The sequence below is a fragment of the Micromys minutus genome (genome assembly GCF_963924665.1).
Source record: "Micromys minutus genome assembly, chromosome: 16".
Classification (NCBI taxonomy): Eukaryota; Metazoa; Chordata; class Mammalia; order Rodentia; family Muridae; genus Micromys; species Micromys minutus.
The window spans coordinates 18,672,732-18,695,577 of record NC_137985.1 but is presented as its reverse complement, the minus strand read 5'-3'; the positions used below and the strand labels follow the sequence as shown (position 1 = coordinate 18,695,577).

Sequence of the window (22,846 nt, the reverse complement as noted above, 5' to 3'; positions counted from 1 at the left end):
CCAGGAGCTGCGTGCACTTGGACTGAGACACAAGCTCACAGAACGTGGGTTGTCTTAAGAACACCCACGTTTTGATACCCTGCTCACCTTCCCACCAGTCCCAGCACTGGTTTCCTCCCTCCCCAACTTGAACCCTGTCTGCGTCTAGACTGTCTACCCCACCTCCACACTTACCTAGCACGTCTTCTCCACCAGCCTCACCTCCCATGCACGTCTTCACTGAACAGCTTCTCGGCCCTCCCTCTGCCACTTGCCGGGGTAGGGTGTGTGTGTGCCACATTTCCTGGCTTGCTGCCTTTCTCATGTACCTCGGTTTATCATGATTGCTGTTTCACACTATTTCCTTTCCCCACAAGGATGGATGCTTTAGTAGGGCCATATCTCTGTTTCTCCATTCACAATCTGTTTATTTGGTGAGTACACACTAAAAAATTATACAGTAATTAATCTTGTAAGTCAAAATGATGATGATGATGATGATCTATTTTAACCCCCAATCACCTCTCTAGTTGAGTAAGTCCATTATGTCCACGGCTCTCCTCACCCCTTTCCACGTGCTAACTTTTGTAACTTTAAAGGGCTCCCCCAAAGCAACCAGCCACAGGCAGTAGCCTAGAACCTGGCACACTGGGACCCAGAGGTCTTTTCACTGACTCTCATTCACATCACATGTTGAGACGTAACAGAGAAAGGTGAAGTGAAGCCTGCGGTTCAAAGGGGAAAAATGTGAGACCACCGGCCTTTCAGAATCCTGCAGTTGATGGAAGATATCCTTCCTACCTGTAGAAAGATCCTGAAACTACCCAGAACGTTATCAGTCAAGATCGGGAAGGCTGACCCCTACAGTACATTTCAGACTGAACCCGACTCTCAGGTACAGAGAGGACAGAGCTGACACTCCACCCAGCACTGTGGGTACTGGGATCTGCCATCATGGCTTTCTACTTGAGCCTTCTCTGGCAATAAACTACTACACTTGTTTGAAGGCATGAGGCTAGGAGAAAAGGAAACAGGGCTAAATGGGTGGAGGATGTAAGAGGTAAGTCTGTAGACATCTGAATGGCTCAGTGGATACAGGCACTGGCTGCCAAGTCTGAGAACCCATCATGGAAGGGAAGTGACTCTTGAGAATTCTCCTCTCATGAGTTCCATGGCATGCAAATATACATACATATATACATAAACACAGACATACATACACACATACAAAAAATATGTGGATTAAAAATAAATTAAAATTAAGAGTCTAGCTACTGTCTTTTGAGCAAACTCAGGAACAGTTCTGGCTAACCACACACTCTATTGCTAAAATAAGAAAATCTTTGATGTAGTTATTAAATATGAATTAACATGATTATCTTTTAAGTAATTTTAAAAAATCTAGTCAGACAGCAAATGCTAATGCAAAGTGGCAAAAGATCTCCTGGTCAGCACTGCCATTAAATACCTGGGGACACTGGGAGATGAGTTTACAAGTATTCAAGGTAGGGTCAGCCTAGCATTTTCCTCATAATACTCATCTGAAACATTATTATTGGCATTTATAGGAGACCTACAGCCAGGGAGAGAGAGGAAAGGTACTGCGTCTTGTTATAAAATCCATGCCTAAGATGACAAGGGCTCAGGAAAAGCAGGCTTAAGTAAATACTTGCTGAATAGCGGATGAGCCAGATAAAGATCAGAGAAACAGAAAAGCTTAAATATCAATCCCCAGTCCTTCACACAAACCTCTAGACCTTCTTGTAGACTGGCTTGTAATTTTCATTACTCATTAAAACAAGGTTTTGGAATGCCTCCTGAAGTCATTCAAACTGCCCTTTGTACCTTAGGTGGCTAACGTGGCAATATAATTTACAGAGGATGCATTATATTAGACATTACAGCAGTTCTGTGATGTTCTCAGATGCCCACCAAGGACTCCAGCAAATTGACACCTCTAAAGTCATTTTCCTGGCATCCCAAGAGAAAGTGACTGCCAGGCCTTCAAATTCGAGTGGCTCATATGTCATCCCATTATACCGCCTGGCCTCTGACCAGCACACCTTTAAAATAGATTTATTTAGGCCATAAAATTTCAGGACAGTCCCCCTGTCTTCAAATATATTACATTTAAGCAGCTGGGAAAATAAAATTCTGATTTTCCAATGCTGAAATCTATGCGGCTAATTTGAGAATCAGCAAAAGGAAGACTATCAGATTCTATTAAAGACAGAAGTTTGGAAGATACTTGGTAATGTTCTGAGGAAAAGGCTCACAAGAAACAAGTCTCCTGAGTGGAAACAACTCTCCCGGGCTCCCCACCCATGCATACCACTTGAGGTCACACTGAACACTGTTTACCATAACAAACACCCGTGCTTCACACTGGAGCTAGAGAATAGCTACATTTACTGGACACATTAGACTAGAATATTGGAGAATATAATTTGCTCTTTGTTAATGAACTGCTCATCCTGGTTGCCCTGAGAGATAAGTGTTCTCTAATGAGTTTCTATAGACAGTGAATGGAGCCCATAATTAAGCTGTTCTCAAGGAAATCCTTCAGTCCCTTCAGATCCCTCAAGGCAATGACAACTCAATACACAGAAGGGCACACCACCAAATGTTGCCAAGTGCTATCCGTAGTGTAAACAAACGCAGCCATTATCTGTTCTGTACATGGATTTCACACCTTCACTCATAGCACACAACAATTAGAGAAATGGTAGGACATGCCATAGTGAAATACTGACAGCAGGTACTGGGTTGAAGCATACGAAATCACTATTACATCTCCAGGAGTTTGAACAAACAGCAAAGCAAGAGCAGTCATCAGGAAAGGATATCTACAGCTAAGGCAGAGATGAGCACCAGGCCAGACAGGCGAACTCATCATCTCAGTGAATGGTGCACAGCCAGCGGGGACCAGCAATCGGGAGCTCTCCTTCAAGTCTCTGTTCCTCAACCCCCTTCTCTAGTCAGCCACCAAACCGTTCAGATTTCATCTCCTGAAAAAGTTGCCTGTCATATCTTCTCACCTTCGTCTGCAGTGCCATCATCCCTAGCTTCCAGTCTCTACCTCATCGTGTCACTGCGTGTCACTGCGTGTCAGTGTGGATACTGTAGCACCGAAAAACCAGTAACTGAGAACTGTGTGTGCTTTGTTCACACGGCATCTTCATTCCGCCTACTATCTCCCCATCAGACGCCTCCTTCTGTGAGGAAGGGAACCATCCCTCACTATTCTATCCACGGTTCAGCAGCTACCCTTTAGGTCAGACTGTATCATTTCTTTGCTTTATTGGCTATAGCAGCAGAGACTCGAGGAAGGAAGGAGTCAAGACAGTTCTCTAGCTGAGCTAAAAGGTCAAAAGGAGGAGATGGTGGCCCAAATGCACAGGGCCTAGACTTCATTCCCCACCATGGAAAAACAAGAAGGCAGTGGGAAAGGACACCAGGAAGGCACAAGCAAAGAGCCTGGGTAACCAGGAGGATGATTCTAACCTTTGTCCTCTGAAGGACTCCTAAGATGGAGAAGTTCTTATATCTGCTATTTCTATATGCCAGAAACTAGTTTATGATGATACTTGTAAACCTTTACTTCCAGTAAATACATGAACGGAATGGATGTACGAAGGCCGCATTCAGACTGTGTGAGAATCTCAGGTAGAAACATGGCCTGTGCCCCTTGCCTCGCTCCATCTGCCAGCCCTGGAGACCCTGCACTCCTCAGGCTTCCATGTGGCTACTTTCTCACAGATTTCCTCTTACTCATTTCTTGGCTGCTTCTCCTTAATTTCCAATGTTGGCTCCTGCCCTTCCTTCTACCTGACCTCTAGATGTTGGAAGACCTTTCAGCTTAGCTCAGCCCCCTACTCTCTTCTCTCCCCACAGAAGGGAACCCATCCAACTCAGAACCTACCAATTGGTCCCATGTCCTGACAGCCCAGTGGCAGCTCAGGCTTCTCTCCAGAGATCTAGTCCTGACATCCACAAGGAGGTGCAGGCCTGTCTCTCAGATGACACACAGCCAAACTGAGCCTTCGACTGTGCAGCCCCTAAACTATTTACCCCACACTGTGCTCACTGACCCCTCCTCTCACCAGCAATGCCGACCACCAGTTCATAACTACAGTGAAAATACATCTCTGACTCGCCCATGGCCAGGGCTGTGTGTTCTCACCTCTGAAGGGTTCCTCGGCTCTTCTATTTGTACCTTTATTACCACACATCAGATCACACAGCCTCTCATCTACACCCCTGCAATAGAACTAACTGTCCTACTGTAGACCCAGCCCTTATCCCCACACAGCAGGCACAGAGCTTTCTTAAAGCATCAAATCACGTTGGTGCCACTTAGGACTTGTGGCTTTCTGTTGTTCTTTGGATACTTAGCACACACAGTCTTTGTCCCAGAGCAGAAGGAAAAGCACATGCTTTGTCTTTCTGCTAACTCTTTTTCTCAAGAGCATCAGGAAATGGTCTGTAAGAAGGAAAAGGGAAAATGGAGGAGCAAGGAGACGGGATTCCAGCCTGACACAGCTGCAGGCCTGGAGTGATGGGAAGCTACATTCCTCCATGGCTTGGCTTCAGAGAGGAAGACAACTCATCAGCAGAGCTGCCCCACGCAGCCCTCCTTATATCCATCGGAGGACTTCCATGAGCCGTGTCAGCTCTGTTGTGTACTCGTAATACAATCCACAGCTCTGCTCGTTAGCTGTATAACTTACTGTCTGGCTTTTCAACACAAACAGACACACTATGAGGACAGGAAGCATCTCTTCACTAACCGCCTATGTCTAGCACATGAATGAAGATGGTGGCGTATCTAAAGTCTATTAAGGACAAAAGTGAGTGTACTCACAGGGAAGTTCTGAAGTGAACTGATGGGAGAGTGGCTGGCGCGTGCGTGGCACAAGACAAATGGAAGACTTCTGCAGGGATTAAGGGAAACGTCAACTTGAGCAAACAATGGAGATCAATTTTGCTCTAAATGAGATTGAAAATGACTAGAATATATAGTTGGGTAATATTCTGATTATTAGAGAAAGACACAGTGAAGTCCATTTCATGGAAGGAGGTGAAATGGGGTCAGTTTAACAATTAATTTGTACAACAATTTCTAGTTCCAGAGTAGATTAAAGAAAGTCAAAGATTAGCCCAGAGTTAGAGACTCACATGGAGTCTAGGGGAGCAATCCATAAGGTTCAGGAGTAAAACATGGCAGGCCAGAGGGGGGCAGGGGAAGAGACAGTGAGTGGTCTGGGGGGGGGAGGTAGGGGAGGGACAGAGAACTGTGTCACATGAAAAGGAGGAAGAGGAAAGGCAATGTCACTCAGGTGAACTCTAAGTCCTGTCAGGCTTCCTTCTGTGTTCCGGTCGTATGTGATTATAGAGACATAGAAAAGCGTGACGAAGTCTCTCCCCAGAGCCTCAGCCTGGGCAGCTCTGGCTGAGCATCTGCTGAGGCTGATCGCACAGCACTGAAAAAACACTGAGGTCAAAAGAGCTTCTCAACACTTTACAGTAAAAGTTGTTTCAATGATTACTGCATATATTTCATCAAATGCATTTATTAATTAGAAAACATTCCTTATAATTACTCTGGAAACTGAAACATTCTTTGATCAGAAAAAAAAAAATAGAGACCCAATAATATTGCCATTAATAAACTAACCTGTACATAAACGATCAAACACATAATTATTTTAACTAGTCATGCAAGGAATCTGTTTCAAATAATGAAATATCCGGAGTCCTTCCTGAGTGGAGAACAGAGAGGGAAAGGGAAGTCACAGGCACATGAGTGCCATCCCACCCCTGTCCCCTTTACCTGTTCCCACTGCACTTTCTCCAGTACAGAGTGTTTAGAGAGTGCTGCCCTGGGCACTGACAGCGCCCTCAGGGGAGCAGAGTCTTCGGAGGCCCGGACTGTGCCGGGCTGGTTGAACAGTGAGCTCCAGGAAACAGAGTGATGTCTGGGGTGCAGTGGGAACTCAGCAAATCCCACCCTGTTCTCTCTGTCTTGCCTTGGAATATGATGTCACTTTCAGTGAAAGTGACATATAAAGGACAGAAGAATAGTTTTTCCTATAGACTGATATATCCGTTTTCAAAATATTCTAACTAGAGATTTTACTGAGTCCTTAAACAGAAGATGCCGACTCCACTCCTTTTGTACAAGTGTGCAGCAATGAGCACCAAGCACATGTTCCGTTTACAGAGGGGGTGCATCAAGCTTTGCTTTAAAAAAAAATTTTTTTTAATTTATTTATTTTATTTATATGAAAGTACACTGTAGCTGTCTTCAGACACACCAGAAGAGGGCAACAGATCCCATTACAGATGGCTTCGAGCCACCATGTGGTTGCTGGGATTTGAACTCGGGACCTCTGGAAGAGCAACCAGTGCTCGTAACCACTGAGCCATCTCTCCAGCCCCAAGCTTTGCTGTTTTATATCTGAGCCCTCAGCGCCTGCTGCTGTCTCTGCCTAAAGCTACAGTGGCCGTGACCTGGGCCTGGCACCTTGCCAAGCTCCAGGGGACTGTTCATTTGCTTATCTGCGGTTGTCATTGTTTCCAAGATTATTTCTAACAAACGCCAACATGCAAACACCTGTGCTAAATGAAACCATCCTGGAGGGGTCAGCATAAACCCCGGCTTCCAAAGGCACCAGCAGAACTTTTAGGTAACATTTTCCGAATGACACCGAAGTACAGCTCAGAAAGCAGATTTACAGGGCACAAAGACCCAAACCAATGAGATGCATTAAATGAAAATAAATTACTTAACAAACTAAAAAGGAAAGCTAAAAATACACAATTGGTATTTTTACTAATAGAAAAAGAACTAAATTTCACGACACATAGGTATGAAACTTTTAAAGAATAAAATTAAATGAAAAGACAAGTTGAGAGAGACTGGACAACTGAAGATGCTTCCTTTTTAGCAGGATGTTCATGTATGCTGAGACCTGGTAGGAACCAAAGAATTGGCTTCTGTTTTAAATTTTAACTGTTATCCATAACACATGTAAACCAGGCGAGTTCGGCCATTCAGTTACTTGCAATGAAAACACTCAAAACTTTTCAAAGTTCGTTATGAAAAGATGTTTTAAGAGGTTGGCAGCATGAACTACTTGAATCCAGCATGACAATTCTGAAAAAATGTCACCCTTGCTTGTCCCAGCTGGGCAGTGCCAGACGCAGCATGTTTCTATTCAGGCCAGCATTAGCAATGAGAAAGCACCAGGCGTGGCCCAAGTCCAAGGGTCTGCCCCTCACAGGCACAGCCCTCCTGTACTAAGGAAACTTGCTACAGAAAACAATGTGATCTAAATTAATGTCCATCTTACTTAAGTGCCTGGTTCCAGAACAGCTTTAGTTAAAATCACTTCTCTAAGCATCCCAAAGATCTAAAAGAAGACAAATAATTAGTACACTGTCAGTACTGCTCACGCATTTCCACTGATGAGAGACAGATTTATCCTATAGAACAGTGGAGACGTTCTGGCCGCTCCATGGATTCATCAAGCACTTATTTCTCACAGGGTTAGAACGTATTCTGTGTTCTGTGATAGGAAACAATGACATCCTGAACATGAAAGGATATTGGGAAACAGAAGAGAAAAACATACTCAAAACCATACAAAGGTTTTTGGGCTGCCAGGTCCGAGATGGACGTTTCCACTGGAGACAGATCTTGGGATGGGAGATTTGATCATGCATATTTGTCAATTAGAAAGAAATTATATTTCAATAATTCTATAATGTTTGAAATAAATAGTGGGTTTCGGTTTAAAAAAAAAAAAACTTTAATTACCCAGAAAGAAAGTAGGGATGAGGAGTAAAAGGTGAGAGAAGAAACGAGACACGTCTTTATTACAAACTTGAGGAGAGCCAGCGCCGTGTGACAGCGAGGATAGGCTCACTGATGTGACGGCAGATCTGAGTGATTGTTCAGAGGATAACAACAGGGTTGGGGCCAGAGTATACACAGGCTGGACCTAGTCCTTTCTGCACATGCGTAGCGGGTGTGCAGCGTGTTCTTCAGGTCTTCACGTGGGTCCTGAACAACTGGAGCGGATGCTATCCCAAAAGCTGCTGCCTGTCTGTGGGGTGCGTTCTAGCTGGGCTGCCCTGTCTGGCCTCAGTGGGAGAAGAAGCACCCAGCCTTGCTGAGACTTGAAGTGCCAAGGTAGGGGGGTACCCAGGTGGCCCTCACCTGCTCAGAGGAGAAGGGGCTAGGGGTTGGGGAAGGATTGTGAGAGTGGGTGACGAGGAGGGGGCAGCGTGCAGGCTGTAAAGTAAAAAAGTAAAGGTAAACGAAGTTTTAAAACTTCGTGTTGGAGAAGGGGCTACATGTCTGTGTTAATCAGTAGCAATCCTTCATAGTTTGATTTTTATTGTTAGAAACTGTTGAAATAAACATCAAATTTCACCCTCATATTAGAAAATACTCACAAATGTCAGTAGGCTGTGTGAGAATAGTTATTTTGTTTACATGATACAAAAGCCTCAGAGAAGATCCCCCTGAGGGTAACTAAGGGACCCTTCCTTTGGGCTCATCTGTGCAATTTTCAAAGATACTAAAAACACACAGTCAAGCCTTCCATTGTAATATTTCCAATAAGAATAGTCCAAGGGAAAGATAACTCATTTACAGCCAGGTGAGGCTAAAAATGAATATTCTACCTGTTTACATTTGTACACGTGGGCTCACAGGGTCACATGACAGGAGTAAGAAATAAGAGCAGTGATGTCCTTTCAAAGGTATTTGATTCATCTCCCAACATCCAGGCAGGGTTCTTCCCAATTATCTCTAGACTGTTGAGTGTCATATTAGTCTAAACATCTGCAGGGGAAGAAATTCCCCCAACCCCCAACCCCTGGGATTCTATTCCTGTATTAATGGCTCCTCTTCCAAGAACCTGGTCTTCGGTCATCACAGTGTAATTAGTTACTGGTCAGCACATCCATCAACCAGTGTTTGCTAAGCACACACTGGGATAATGTTGTTTTCTCAGGTCTTTTATGGTAGGCCTTCCTCTGCGGTGCCTCCCAATTGCTTCTCTTGTCAAATCCAGCTCTAATCCCAGACTCAAATATTCTTCCCCTAATCCTCCACTCCTCTCCTTGCAGACTCCATTATGACAAGAAGAATGTGCACTCTATTTATAGCTGAATGTTCCCTTTACTTATTCAGTAACTTCATTTTCAAGACAATTCAGTAACAATGAACTGTTTAGGAACAAGGGTCTACCTCATTTTTTTCAGATTAAAAAAACATGGTTTGAGAAAGAAAGAAAGAAAGAAAGAAAGAAAGAAAGAAAGAAAGAAAGGAAGGAAGGAAGAAAGAAAGCTGCTACACAATTGCTTCCTGGCTAAACTCACCATTTCTGTGGTTAGTAAAAATCACCTTTACTTTCTAATTTCACCATTTACCAGTCTTGCTCTTTCAAAGACCTTAACGTCTATGTGTACGCCTGCATTTACCCTTGTTTTCTTTCTTTTAATCTCTGTGTGTGTCAGTTGTAGATATGGGTTCTCACTGGGTTCTCTACTCAGCTTGCCTGTTTCCTAGAGCATTTCTTGTACCACCCCAAGGTTTCTCACTGAAAATAAACACCAGATATTAGCATTCCCTTCTTGCTATAACATGTGACCTTCAGACACCAGTTTTTTTAGACTTTCCTTTCTGTTTACTTATTTACTTGTTTGTTTGTTTGTTTTATGTATGTGAATATACTGTCACTCTCTTCAGACACACCAGAAGGGGGCCTCATATTCCATAACAAATGGTTGTGAGCCACCATATGGTTGCTGGGAATTGAACTTAGGACCTCTGGAAGAACAGTCAGTGCTCTTAACTGCTGAGCCATCTCTCCAGCCCCCAAATACAGTTTTTAAGGAGAAAATGCTATCACCGGTAACATTGATCTAATTTGTAAACGGTCTCATGTCTATACATCACGTGTATTGTTCTTGTATGGGCCATCATGGTTTTAGGTGTGTTGTAAATGAGACAAAACACATTATACATACAACGAAATCCTCTCACAAACCTCACCGTTTCCATCAGCATTCCTGAACCTTGGTTAAAGTGCTGTCTTATAACTCAGATACAACCATCGAATTAATATTTCTAAAACACTGCTTCATGGATCACACAAAACTCCTACACCTTTAATGGCCCACTGCATGCATCAGCATGGTGTGCAGTCTTTTCTTGTCCAGCCTCCATGCTCCTTTGTCCATGGCTGCTCACATATCAACCCAAATCTCCCTGACACCCGAACCGTAACCAGCTTACCTGCAGATGCACACCTCGCTCAGCTCCTTACATCTGTTTCTATCCTTTCTAAAAGCCTGCTATCTAGGCACCAATCTGCAGCAAGGTTTGCTCTTTTTATGAAAAGCTCCACTGATGATTCAAAAAGTCCACTAGAGGTCAATGACAACTTCCTGGTTTTGCTGATATGCTATAGTTCGCTAAGATGCTTCTACCAACGGACCCTGGATGAATGGCATACTAGATTTCGAAGAGTATTTTCATATATTCCTGTGGGTCTATATTTATTTTGAAAATAAATCTTTAACAAATATTGTAGACACCAACTATGAATCTGTGGAGAAACAAAGTACCAAGGAAATGAACAATACAGCTTTGAGGACCTTCTACCTAAGGATGAGAAATGGAATAAATATTAATCCGCAGGGCCCTGTGGAAGGACTAGAATGGCCAAAGCCCCAGGGGATGGGAATAACAGGAAAGGAGGCCCCAGGAATTTCTCTTGGAGCATGTTAGCTATGCTTTCAAAACCCCAGTAGCTCAAAGCCACATACTACGGGGAAAATAAAATACAAAAATATTCCAAAACAAAGAAACTTGGAAAAAGCACAAAGTATTTAGAGAATGCTGAGTAGTTCAGACTCAATAAAGAATCTTAAAGACAAAATGCAGGGAACGTGGCTGAAGGGATAACATGGGTCGAGTTTGGAACTTTTGATTTAATACAGTAGATAGCAGAGGCTGTGGCCCATTGTGCCTCCTGAGAGCACCTGAGACTTGCTTGCCCTGTGGCACCTGCCCCATGCTGGACTGTCCTCAAGCTCTTACTCTGTGTCAACTTTCTCTGGCACCCCTGTCTTAGGACCCATGACACTTGCCCTTGATGCTTTTATATTAGGACCATTACTTAATGCACCATTTACTGATGTGCAAGAAAGGGAAGTTTAAAGAAATGAAAGAAAGGGGGCAATAAAAACTTTTGTGTTTATGGGGTTCCAGATATGAGTTAGTTTCATTCTTGTATGGACTGCTTATATATCTCTATCTCTATCTCTATCTATACCTATGTCTACATCTACACACACACACACACACACACACACACACACACACACACACACAGATTCAAATATTTGATTTAATTTCGGGTTACTGAAATGTTGTTCTAGATACCAAACTCATAAAAAGCAGCTTTTGGCTGATGAAGCGGAATCTCTCAGCCACACAGTGTCAGGGACAAAGCAAGTGACAGCCATGCATGAACACACCAGCCAGGGCATTAAAAATCATTCACATTTGATGAAAAATAAAACAAAACACCATCCAGTGGGCTTCTTGCTGTAGGGGCAGAATGTTTACAACTGAATTTAAAAAAATATAAGAAAGGTAATTCCCTGTAAGCTATAACTCCAAACAGGAAGACACAGTTATGTATCAGAGACACAGGGATAACATACGCTTAATGTGCTATAATACACAGAATTCGCTCAGAAAAGGTGATGTGAGTCTGGACATGAAATGCTAAAGGCAAGCAGAAGAGGCTGAGGCAAAGGAGGCCAACAGAACTCACAGGCTTCTGATCTGGATCTATGAGCCCCAAATGAGAGAGAATACTCGATAAATTCCTTTTCCTGGTCTGGGTTATGTCACTCAATACGACCTTTTCCAGTCCCTTCGGGTTTTCAGTTTTCTTTATAGCTAACAGAGTTGTGGAGCCTAGTCCCAAAGATACGGCACAACTCTTGCATCCAAAGCCCCGGGACCATTGAGAGGACAGAAAGATAGAGCCAAGGTCAAGGAGTTTTCTGAGAGACTGCGTCTCCTAGTAATGTTAGAAGCTGCATTCATAACGTCTCAGCAACGTGACTGCTTACACATGAGCAAGGCAAGAGACAGCAACGGACACGCCACAGTGGATGAGGGGACACTGCAAGACCTCAACCACACACCAAGTACTACAGACAAGTAAGAAATGCTGGGAGCAGGAGAAACAGTCTCCCTGGAGAAGACGCAGCAATTAGTCAGCCGGTCTCAAATGGTCAGACCTGAAAATTCATATGCAAGTAATACTATAGAGATCGAGAAGGCATATTTAGGAATCTATTATGTGATATATGCTCATAACTACAATTAATGAAAAAAGAGGCAATGAATTTGAAAGAGAGTAAGGAAAGGTATATAGAAGGATTTGGAGGGAGAAAATGAAAGTGAGAAAATGTAATTATATTGTAATCTCAAAAATAAAAGTAGTAGTAGTAATAATTATAATAATAATGATAATACTGGCAACTAGACAAATGATCATGTGAGAGAAATAGTCTTCCCCAGGGAAGAGCACACTACTTAGTAATCTAACACCAAATGTCCTGCTCTGAAAACATGTAGAGTAATACCATACTAAGAGCTTGCGTGCTCATGAACGTGCAAACACACACACACACACAGACACACACAGACACACACAGACACACACACACACACACACACACACACACACACTGTATCATCACTAATTAGTGAAAAATGTAATGAATTTGTAAGAAAGAAAGAAAAGATATATAGGAGGGCTTGGAGGGAGGAAAAGAAAAGAGGACATAATAAGAGGAGGTCTTTTTAAAGGCCATAATGTAATTGCTAATAGCGGAAGAGTTTCTAACTGTGGCCTCCAGGGAGGGTCTCATCAAGGCCTTCACTGCAGTGAGTGAAAGGGCATGTCCAGAGTGCCCGGCTCATAAAGTCCCAAGGCCAGAAGAGACCATAGGGTTTTTATTCGGAGATGTTTATCCATCTGCACTTTAATACGGGGCATGGTAAAATTACACACACTCCTGACTTTTAATACAACCACTTAGTCAGCGACTTCTCGGGCCCCGGGTACCTCCGCTGTTAAGTGAGGGAGGTGAACCAGATGATTCCTAAGTTCTTATCTAAACTTTAAAGTAAGCTGTGTCTGCCTGTGTGCTCATTAATCCACTCCATCCTAACACCCCCGACCCCACAGCCTCATCCAACCCAACAGCACCTCACTGCATGCCTGATATTCCAACACTCCACCGTAGCTTGTTTCTTCTAACACACCAGCACAACTGTTACAGCAATCCCGCCGTTGTGAGCTGGACAGTTATAGATCGGAAGCAGAACTAACTCGTGGTACTTCTGGCTTTCCCCGTTACATTAGCATCATGCCGCCTAGAGAGACAAGGGACGTTGAGTACGATCTTTCCTGGGAGGCCGTGTCCTCCGAAAGGAAGGAGACGGAGAAGCTGCTTCGAGGCCTTTCTCCCACACTGCTGCAGGAGCTGAAGAGGGGAGGCCACATGGAGACCTCATCCCAGAGGTGAGACATGCCTCTGTGCCGCTCTGGTCTGTGTGGCCAGCAGGTCTGTTCTCCATACCTAACACTTCCAGAGACAGTGTTAACTTCGGGCTAGACTGTGTCTCCTCTCCTGCGTCTGTGGTGACAGAGCAAACGTGCTCCATGTCTAATCTCCCTCAAGAATGAGCTAAGTGGAGGAATCAGATGTGTGACAATTCTGAATTGTGGGAGGGCAGTATTTCAGGTGACGGCGAGACCATGATGAGAAAGGACAGGCACAGCTGCTCACAATTACTCGTGGTGCAGTGAGACCCACAGGGAGGGAGGGTCACCAGCAGGTAAGAGGATGGGGTGACTGGCAGCAGACTCCAGCACACTCAGCCTCAGTGTAGCTGGTGAAAAGTGCTCAGCCAGATGGGCAGGAAGGGCTCAGTCTGGCTAGCACTCCTAGGCTGGGAACAAACGTGTTTCCTGTCTGCCTCCTTGTCCCCTTTCCTCTGTCTCTGCCACTCACATAGACAGAGTTTATATACTGGCAGGTTAAATATTCCAAACCCTACACATACATACAACTTTCCACTTGCTTAGTTACTCGAAGAAAAAATGGCTCAAGTTGCATAAGTTCCCCGCCAGGCTCAGACTGGAGTGCAGAGGCCCTGGGAAAACACAACCTCGCCCGACCGGAGACCTCTCAGTTCCTTTCAGTTTCTGTTGGTGTGATAAAAATGTCCTGGCAAAAAGAACATTAGGAAGGAAGGGGTTATTCTAGCCCGGGGTTCAGGAGTAAGGTCAGTGATAGTGGGGAAGTAAAAAAGGCAGACCCCTTACTACAGTGGTCACACTGCATTCTCAGCCAGGAACAGACAGATGATTACTAACTTGGCTGAGGGAAGGGTCCAGCCCAGAGTTCAGAGTCTTCCTACATCAAGGTAATCGGCACAGACCTGCCCAGAAGCCCGTCTCCCGGGCAACTGCAGACCCTGCCAGATCATGTGTGCTGAGTCCTCCCTTCCCCACTCCTTCCGGAAATCCTGCTTCTTTCCCCGTGTAATGGAGGGAAGGGTGCATACTCTGTATCAGTCAGAATAAAGAGCTTTCGGGTCATACATCATTGAGCCTTAGTGTTAATTTCTTAGGAAGATACTCCTCTGAAGGTAGACAGAGGACAGACTGGAAATCAAAGGGAAGAGCAGAAGGATGTGGCAAGGACACCAAGCCACCCTGTAAAGGACTGCCAACGGACCTGCTAAGAAATAGTCTTCAGAAGGTCAGGTTCTGTATGTAGTTATGGTTAAAAAAAATTCTTCAAATAATCAAATGCAGCATCCTGGGAACACAAGCTGGCTTTGAAGGATGGGCCATACATACCTGCAACAGCAGCCCTAACTGTGGCTTCTGTTCCAAGTATGTTGCCGAGTGCTTTACACACACAGAAAGCCTGGCAACCCGGCAAGTGACATTATTCTTACCATCTAGAGCAGTGGTCTCAACCTTTAATGTCACAGTGTGGTGACCCCATGTAGAATTATGTCATTGCTACTTCATAACTATAATTTTGCTACTGTTATGAAACAATGTAGATGTCTGATATGCAATGCCCAAAGGGGTCATAACCTAGAGGAAGACAGCAGGGTTGGAAACGAGCGCCCAGGGAGGCCTAAGTCGCAAGGAACGGAAGCAAGATCCAAACACAGGTCTGTCTGCCCCTGAAGCCCGGGCTTATCAGACTGTTATACAGTCTCCATGTTTATCCTTTGAAGATTTCCCCCAAACTCCCTCTTCTGGGCATTCTGACTTAAGAGGGAAGGAGGCAACAGCAAGAAAATCAGCTCAGGGAACAGAAGCCACACGTGGAAGAAGAGAATCACATCCCCTCTCAGACTGTGGCGCCCCAGCTGCAGTGTGTTCATGCAGGAGGACAGCCTCCTCCGTGAACTGCTACAGAACGGTCAGGGTGGAGAAGCAGGCCTAGGACCTTCCACGGGCCTGAGTACAGTGTGACTGAGCACTCAGACCCACCCTGTGGGAAGGCAAGCCTGGCTGTCCGGACCTCAGTGAAGGCCCACACGGGCCAGCTGGGCTCTCCCCACCTTGACCCGCAGGTGCCCTGGTCACCTGCGCTCACCTCTGTGATCCTGGGTCTTTCCCTCAGACTCTTGCCCCTTCCAATGATCACAGACCAGGCAAACAGCAGACGGGACCTAACTCATCTGGATCACATTAATTCCTTGTATCATATTATTTACATTCATGAAATGCAGTATCTTGAGATCACATTTGGTAAAACTTTTCCTTAAAAAACACTTTTATTCTCTAATCCTCTTTTTATTGGTTAGAAGCAAAACAAAATGGGCCGTATATTTAAGGACAGAGACAAGGAGGAAAAAAAAAAAAAGACATACCATTCTAGAAATGTTTAGCAAGCAAATACCCCGAGAATATTTATCCACGTGGTTACCACAGGATATGTGAGGAGAAACGTGAAAGCAATTTTCTTAGCTATCATCACTTTAATATGAAATTTAAACCCAAGTACAGCTGCAGGCACATTTCTCTAATGGAGCCCTGTCCTTGGGGAGGGCAGCAGACATCTTACCTGGCATGGCCATGGCCGGGGGCGCTGAAGTATCAGTGCTCACGCAGAGGCGCCCACCTTTGGCTAACCTATCACACAGCAGGGTGATGTGCTTCTTCAGCCGGCTGGTGTCTTTGGGTATGTTCAGTTGGCTGCTGAGGTTCAACGCCTGCTCCTTGGAACTCTTCGACAGGCAGGTTTTCAGAAGGTGGGTGATGGCGGCATCCACGGTTTCTTCCCAGCCCTGCATGCAAAAGCCAATTTGGAGTTTGTATACAAACGACTGCAGGCCAAGGGGCCTTCTTACTGTAAACAAGGCTTTAAACAAGGTTTTCAGGTGGTGAGCTACTAATTCTTGACAGCCTCCTCCAAAGACTGAGGCAATTGGATGAGCTGGGATGTGAGAAGCGCTTTGTCCTGTACCAGGAATAGAATAACCAGTGACAAGATCTCTCTCCAGTGCAGGCCTGTTTGATGATCTGGTGGCTCACACTACCAGGAATGTTCCTTCTTTTGCCTTACATTCTTCAGAAAAGATATGGCCCTTACAGAACCCCTAGATACGGCAGGGGCATCTGGGATGGAGAGAAGATACTGGCATTTCAGCTGCCTGCGCTATAGTCTTGAGGCTGTGGGCAAAAGTTGGTAGTGCTATTCTCTGGAGTGATTTTGGGAGCTCTAAGAATCTATCTAGTTCCATTTCAGTATCGTGTGGCAAAAAAAAAAAAAAAGGCACAAATAAATGGCTATTTGTCCTACTTTTTTTCCAGAGCGATTGTATGAGCTAAAAAAAAGTAAAGACCAGGGGAAATGTGGCATCACCTGAAAATGCGGAGGCTGCAATTTTAGGAATGTCACTGCTGCGCTGGGACCTCAGCACCAGCAGAGAAGACAGCAGCACACTGTACTAGCCCCAAAGGGACCACCCACAGGCAGCTTCAGGGTGAGCCGATAAAAGGCCCCCACTAAGCATCTTAAGGATCACTGAATAAGATCCTCCTGACAGGGGCATAAGGTAGGAGGACACTTGTCTCCTGTTTCCCAGGGATCCTCCCTATAAGCCTGGTCCCTGTCATCTCTGCTCAGACTCCTTCCTCACTGACATGTTCTTCCCTCCAGGCGTATAGAGCTGGTTCTTAAACCCAAGTCCAGACTCTCTCTATACCCACCAGAGAGCTTCCTGCTGACTGTCATTAACTGTAAACCAAGTCTTGGCTCCACTGGCCCATTTCTATCTCCCTGTAATAGATGTCACCAGGCAAAATAGGAAATCAAAAAATGAACCTGAGATTCCTTTCAAGGGGACCTTAATGATCTTTAAAAGAGCTTCCTGGTCCAAAACACTATCACACAATAAACCACTAGTTGCTATAAAGACATCATTTTACTACTATCGAAAATCTACATTAGACTAATATCTAAAGTTACCTTCAGTAACTTTCTCAGAGAGGACATTTTTCTAAGTTGCTTTTGGAGCCTTTGACAAAGTCCTGTGGAGTGTAAGAGAGTTCTGCAGTACCCTTCAGCATCTATAGACTCTGTGGTTGGTTCCACATTGAAGCAGTTCTTCTATGTCACTTAGACTGATCATCTAAGCAAGCTGCTGTGTCTACAAACAGACGACATTAGCTTATTAGAAAACAAAAGCAGGGCTGGAGAGATGGCTCAGTGGTTAAGAGCAGAGGTCCCGAGTTCAAATCCCAGCAACCACATAGTGGCTCACAACCATCTTTAATGAGATCTGATGCCCTCTTCTGGTGTGTCTGAAGACAGCTACAGTGTACTCATATATAATAAATGAATAAATAAATCTTGAAAAAAAGAAAACAAAAGCAGACAATATTTACTCAACACAGCAGGACTCCTACAAAATTTCTTTCCCTGATGCCAATTTGCAGAGCAAGTGAAAAGCCATGTCATATGTTGTTGGAACACGGTCCAAGAATGGAGTCTTGTGAAAAGAATTCTGGGTGGCTGTGAACAAACTCCAAGAAAACAAGACAAGGGTCGTGTGACCTCAATCTCTTCAAAGCCACAGACTTGTCCTAGGAATGTGCTTTCGTGCCCACCCCAGGTACAGCAGATACAAGTGAGCTTACTTCAGAGTCTTCGTTACAAGTGGTATTACTATTCCATACCTATGTGCAGCAATGTGGAGTTTGATTTGTGATGGTACACGTTGCTCATGTGACTGTTCTGAACCTCAGAGCAGTGGTTCTCAACCTGCAGGCTGTGACCCCTTTTGGGGGTTGTGTGTCAGACATCCTGCCTATCAGATGTTGTACTCCAATTCATAACAGTAGCAAAATTACAACTATGATACAGCAATTAAAAAATGTTATGGCTGGGGTTACCAATACTTGAGGAACTGTATTGAAGGGTCCAGGTATGAGGAACACCTCAGAGTATAAATTGTCTAGAGCTCTGAATAAGGTTGGCTATTGTATGAAATTTAGTCTGCTTCATTTTTAGGTTCCCACTCTCACAGTTTCCACTGCCAACTAAAGTAGTAATCGGTATATAGATATTTAGTGGAGATATTGCTTTAATATAATGAGTCATCGTGACAATACTTAGATCGTGAAGAAGCTATTTAGAAGTCCTAAGCTGCTGCATAAATTCAAGTACAATAATCAAAAATTGTGCTTATGATAAGAGACGGTGACGAGTTTGTGACAATATGCGATGAAACAGATGGCATAATTACCTAATGAAATATGAAGCAAACTTTCAGGGAGTAGGGACTTCCAGTGAGGAGCTGGAAGATGGGCTGCTCTAACACCACCTCAGTGCAAGGCCATCCCCCCAGCACTGGAAGCACACATGTATCCACGTGCAGGTGCCAGGCTCTTACTCCTTACTCACACCAACAATCTGCCATGTCGGTATGAGGAATTCCTGCTAACACTACTAGACGAGAAGCAAGCACGCCTTTGGGACACTGCCTTTGGCTTCGATTCTCAGGTCTCTATCTTTCCTCTAACAGCACGGCTGGATCATTGGACTTCTCCTTTTGGTTTTTCTCAGGACCTTGGCTCTTCCCCGATGGATGGACTTCACACCTTGGTTCTCTACCTCAGCTGTACCTTGGGTCCCTCTTGGAATGTTACCCTGACAAGATGGACCTCTTGCTTCTACCCAGTGCCCTGTGAGGAACTGGACCACAGCTTTGCTGCATGAGCAGACTCCAGAGAAAAACGTGTCCCCAAATACATAAACCCACTGATTTAAGTGATCCCTTCCCTCCTGTTTCCTCTCCCCCTCTAGTTTGGCATCAATGTGTGAAGCTATGGCTTCATGCTGCTTTCTCTGCCAGGGTTGCCAGTGGCTGCAGGAAGAGCCTTCTATTTTGATCATCCTTAACTAAAATCCAGAGAAGTATCTAGAATAGAATGCCAAGTAACCCTTTTATAGTATAACTGAACATGCCATTTTTTTCTCTATACTAGTCAAATGGAAATAACACTAGTTACCACAATTCAAATTTCAAAATTGTAATGAATATGGAGTGGTGTAACTTTAAGTGACATTGTATACTCCAGAGGAAGTCTGCATTACATTTCTTTTTATCTATTTCTCTATGTATGTCTGGACATATGTGTGCACATGTGAGAGTGTGGGTACATAATTGCCAGACTGTGTGTATCAAAGCCAGAAAGTAACTTTGGGTACTGTGTCTTCACTGTCCATTTATGTAAGGCAGGGTCTCCTGTGGTTGGTCACAGGGTACACTGGACACTTGAGTTTCCCAGAAATCTCTGGTCACTATCTGCCACCTTGCCATTGCATTGCTTGCAATGCAGAGAGAGGCACGCTGCCAGGCTGGTCATTTCTACATGAGTCCCGAGATTCATTTGTATTTATTTTTAAAAATAATATTTATGATTAAATGGTACAGGACATTAAATGCTGTGAAATTAAAAAATGAAAGAGACTCAGATATGGCTCCTGCCTGTCAGTGGCTTGCATCACTAATAATAAAAATATTAAAACTATAATAATGTGGAAGATAACATTAAGAGTGGTAGATTTAAAGTCTTTAAAGCAAGAAAATACTCTGAACCTAAATTTAGTGAAGCAAACATGAGTCACTCAGCAAGCGATGTTCCTATTTTTCTAAAGCTAAGGGAAATGAATCTTAAGACATAAGGCAAAGAGATCCCCAGGAGAAAGCCTGTCACCCCCATACAGGGGCATACATCCCTACCATAAACAAGTAACACTGCAATCAGCAGGCCACCCATCTCCAGAACCAGTGAGATCTGGCTCATTCCTGTTCTGCACAGGATTGTTGCCAGATCAGTAAACATCAGTTCATCTAAAAGGCACTGCTGACTTTGGACAGAGGCTTCTTCACCTTCAGACACACAGGATTCAGCTGAGGAAGAGTAAAAGCAGCAGTGAAAAGACACTTCTGCGGCCCAGAAGCCAGGTGAGGCAGTGTCACAGCACAGTCTCAAGCATGCGCCCCCACCCTCCTGCTGCCACGTGAGGCAGTGCAGAGCTGCCCTAGAGAAATACCTTCGCCAATGCAGGTTGTTTATGTATATCACTCGGGAACGCAATGTTCTTTTTTGAACTTACTTCTTAATGAAACTCAGAGCTCTTTGAATGATTACTTAACATTTTAACTGTCAGAGTTTAACTGGAAGTCCTTTTGCTTTTGTTTCTCTTAACAATACATGGAGGAATGTGAGGACCTCAGCACCCAGCATCTTACTGTTAAATACAGTAGTGATGACCCCACTTTGGGATGCTTGCCACACGCCTGGTCCCACAGTGGACATTCAATTAGTCCTCATGAATTCTCAGGGGTACAAAGACTATCCTCGTGAAAACCATACAGCCTTGTAAAGTTTCCAAATGTGCCACAAATGTCTTTGGATTTTGTTTTGTGAGGGTTTCTTAGTGATGGTTAGGATTGAACCAGGGTGTTGTGTATGCTAAGCATGTGGCCTACCATAGGACTGAACCAGGGTGTTGTGTGTGCTAAGCATGTGGCCTACCACAGGACTGAACCAGGGTGTTGTATGTGCTAAGCATGTGGCCTACCACTCAGCTACACATACTCCACCTGGATCATAGTTTTAAAAAATATAGTTTAACACATTTGGTTTCCTAAGGGTATGTTATTTTATTTTTGTTTTTTGAAGAACATTTGTTTTTTTAATCACTGATTAATTATTATTGTCACCTTCCAAATGACAAATAAAAACATGAAGGTCCTGAAATTATGATGAGAACAGTCAAAGGAGGCTGTGTGCAGTTTAGTTGACAGAAACTAAACAAACCATCTAATTTTTGGTTACTTTCTGCTAAAAAATATAATGTGGACACATATATACATGTATAGTTAAATTTATGGAGGAAGGAAACCTTGTACATGTATTGTTTTAATCATTTATTGTGCTTAAGTGCACAATTTATAGTAAGGTATCGCAAGGTCCAGAGTATGTAGTTTAAAACAATCCTCACAGAAGATATAACCAAAACAGAAGCCGATTCTGTCTCACGTAACAGTGTCCAATCAAATCTGTGAGCCACGACTCTGAGCTGCCTCGATCTGCAGACTGCGGACTACAAGTCCTCCAACCCCAGGCGCCTATACACAAGTTCGCTCACACTCTGAGTACCACAGTTCTCCCGTTCTGTCCATGTATGAGGTCAGACAGAATCGAATGGTCACAATCCCCTCCCTCCAAAGCCAAACTGGCCTTAAAGTACAGGCCTGTGTCTGGAGTCTGATAACACATAACGGACTTAGAGCCAATTAAGCATTTTGCTCTAGAAGACACATAAATCCCCCGTGTGACATCATATTCTATTCAACACATTTATGCTTTTCAGAAATTAGCACTTAGTTTGCTTCAGTATTTCATAATTATGAACACTGTAATACCCAATGGACTCTACCCTTCTTCTAGTTCATTAACTCCGATCTCTGATGTAGGATTCGCTTTACAAGATATGTTTTCCTAGAGCAATCTCTGGAAAGACAGTCTCATAAGTAAACAGCTATGTCCATTTTATTAAATGTCCATTTTATCACTTATTGCCAAGTATGGCTAAGGCACAGGAAGCAAGTGTACTTGACACCAGCTGCCATTTTTGTATGTTGTCATTGGTAAGATTAAAATTCTTGAATTTATCTCTGTTATTAGGTTATATGGGTGGGTGCATTCCTGAATATATAGTCAGGCACAGTTTAACAACTGTGACAGACTCTGAGAAATGTGAAATATGTCAAAAGTCACTGTATGAGGACCCCAGACTACCTCTGCACACAGATAGCTATCATGTGAGTAACCTAACTTTAAATACTGAATATTTATTTTTTAACTGTTTTTTTTTTTAATCTTGAAATTAAATAAAACTATCACACACCACAGAGATAACCAATGTCTATACAACTCACTAAACTTTGGTCTGTACCTTCTGGGAGCCATTGTCATACCTGCTGCCCCATTATCTTTTGTAGTGGTTTGTATGCTTGGCTCAGGAAGTGGCACTATTAGGAGCTTGGACCTTGTTGAAGCAGGTGTGGCCTTGTTGGAGGATGTGTGTCACTATGGGAGTGGGCTTTGAGACCCTCCCCCCTAGCTGCTTGGAAGTCAGTCTTCTACTCTTTGCCTACAGAACAAGATGTAGAACTCTCAGCTCCTTCTACACATGTCTGTCTGGATGC

The 22,846-nt window shown here is 43.9% G+C and overlaps 1 protein-coding gene across 1 annotated transcript in view; it reads right to left on the bottom strand.

Annotated features, from left to right (window-relative positions):
• The window catches only part of BBS9 (Bardet-Biedl syndrome 9), a 359,813-nt gene that overhangs the window by 38,157 nt on the left and 298,810 nt on the right, over nt 1–22,846 (bottom strand). The window contains exon 20 of the mRNA XM_080930425.1: nt 16,183–16,405. Coding sequence (XP_080786551.1) covers nt 16,183–16,405 — 223 coding nt within the window. The remainder of the gene's footprint in view (nt 1–16,182; nt 16,406–22,846) is intronic.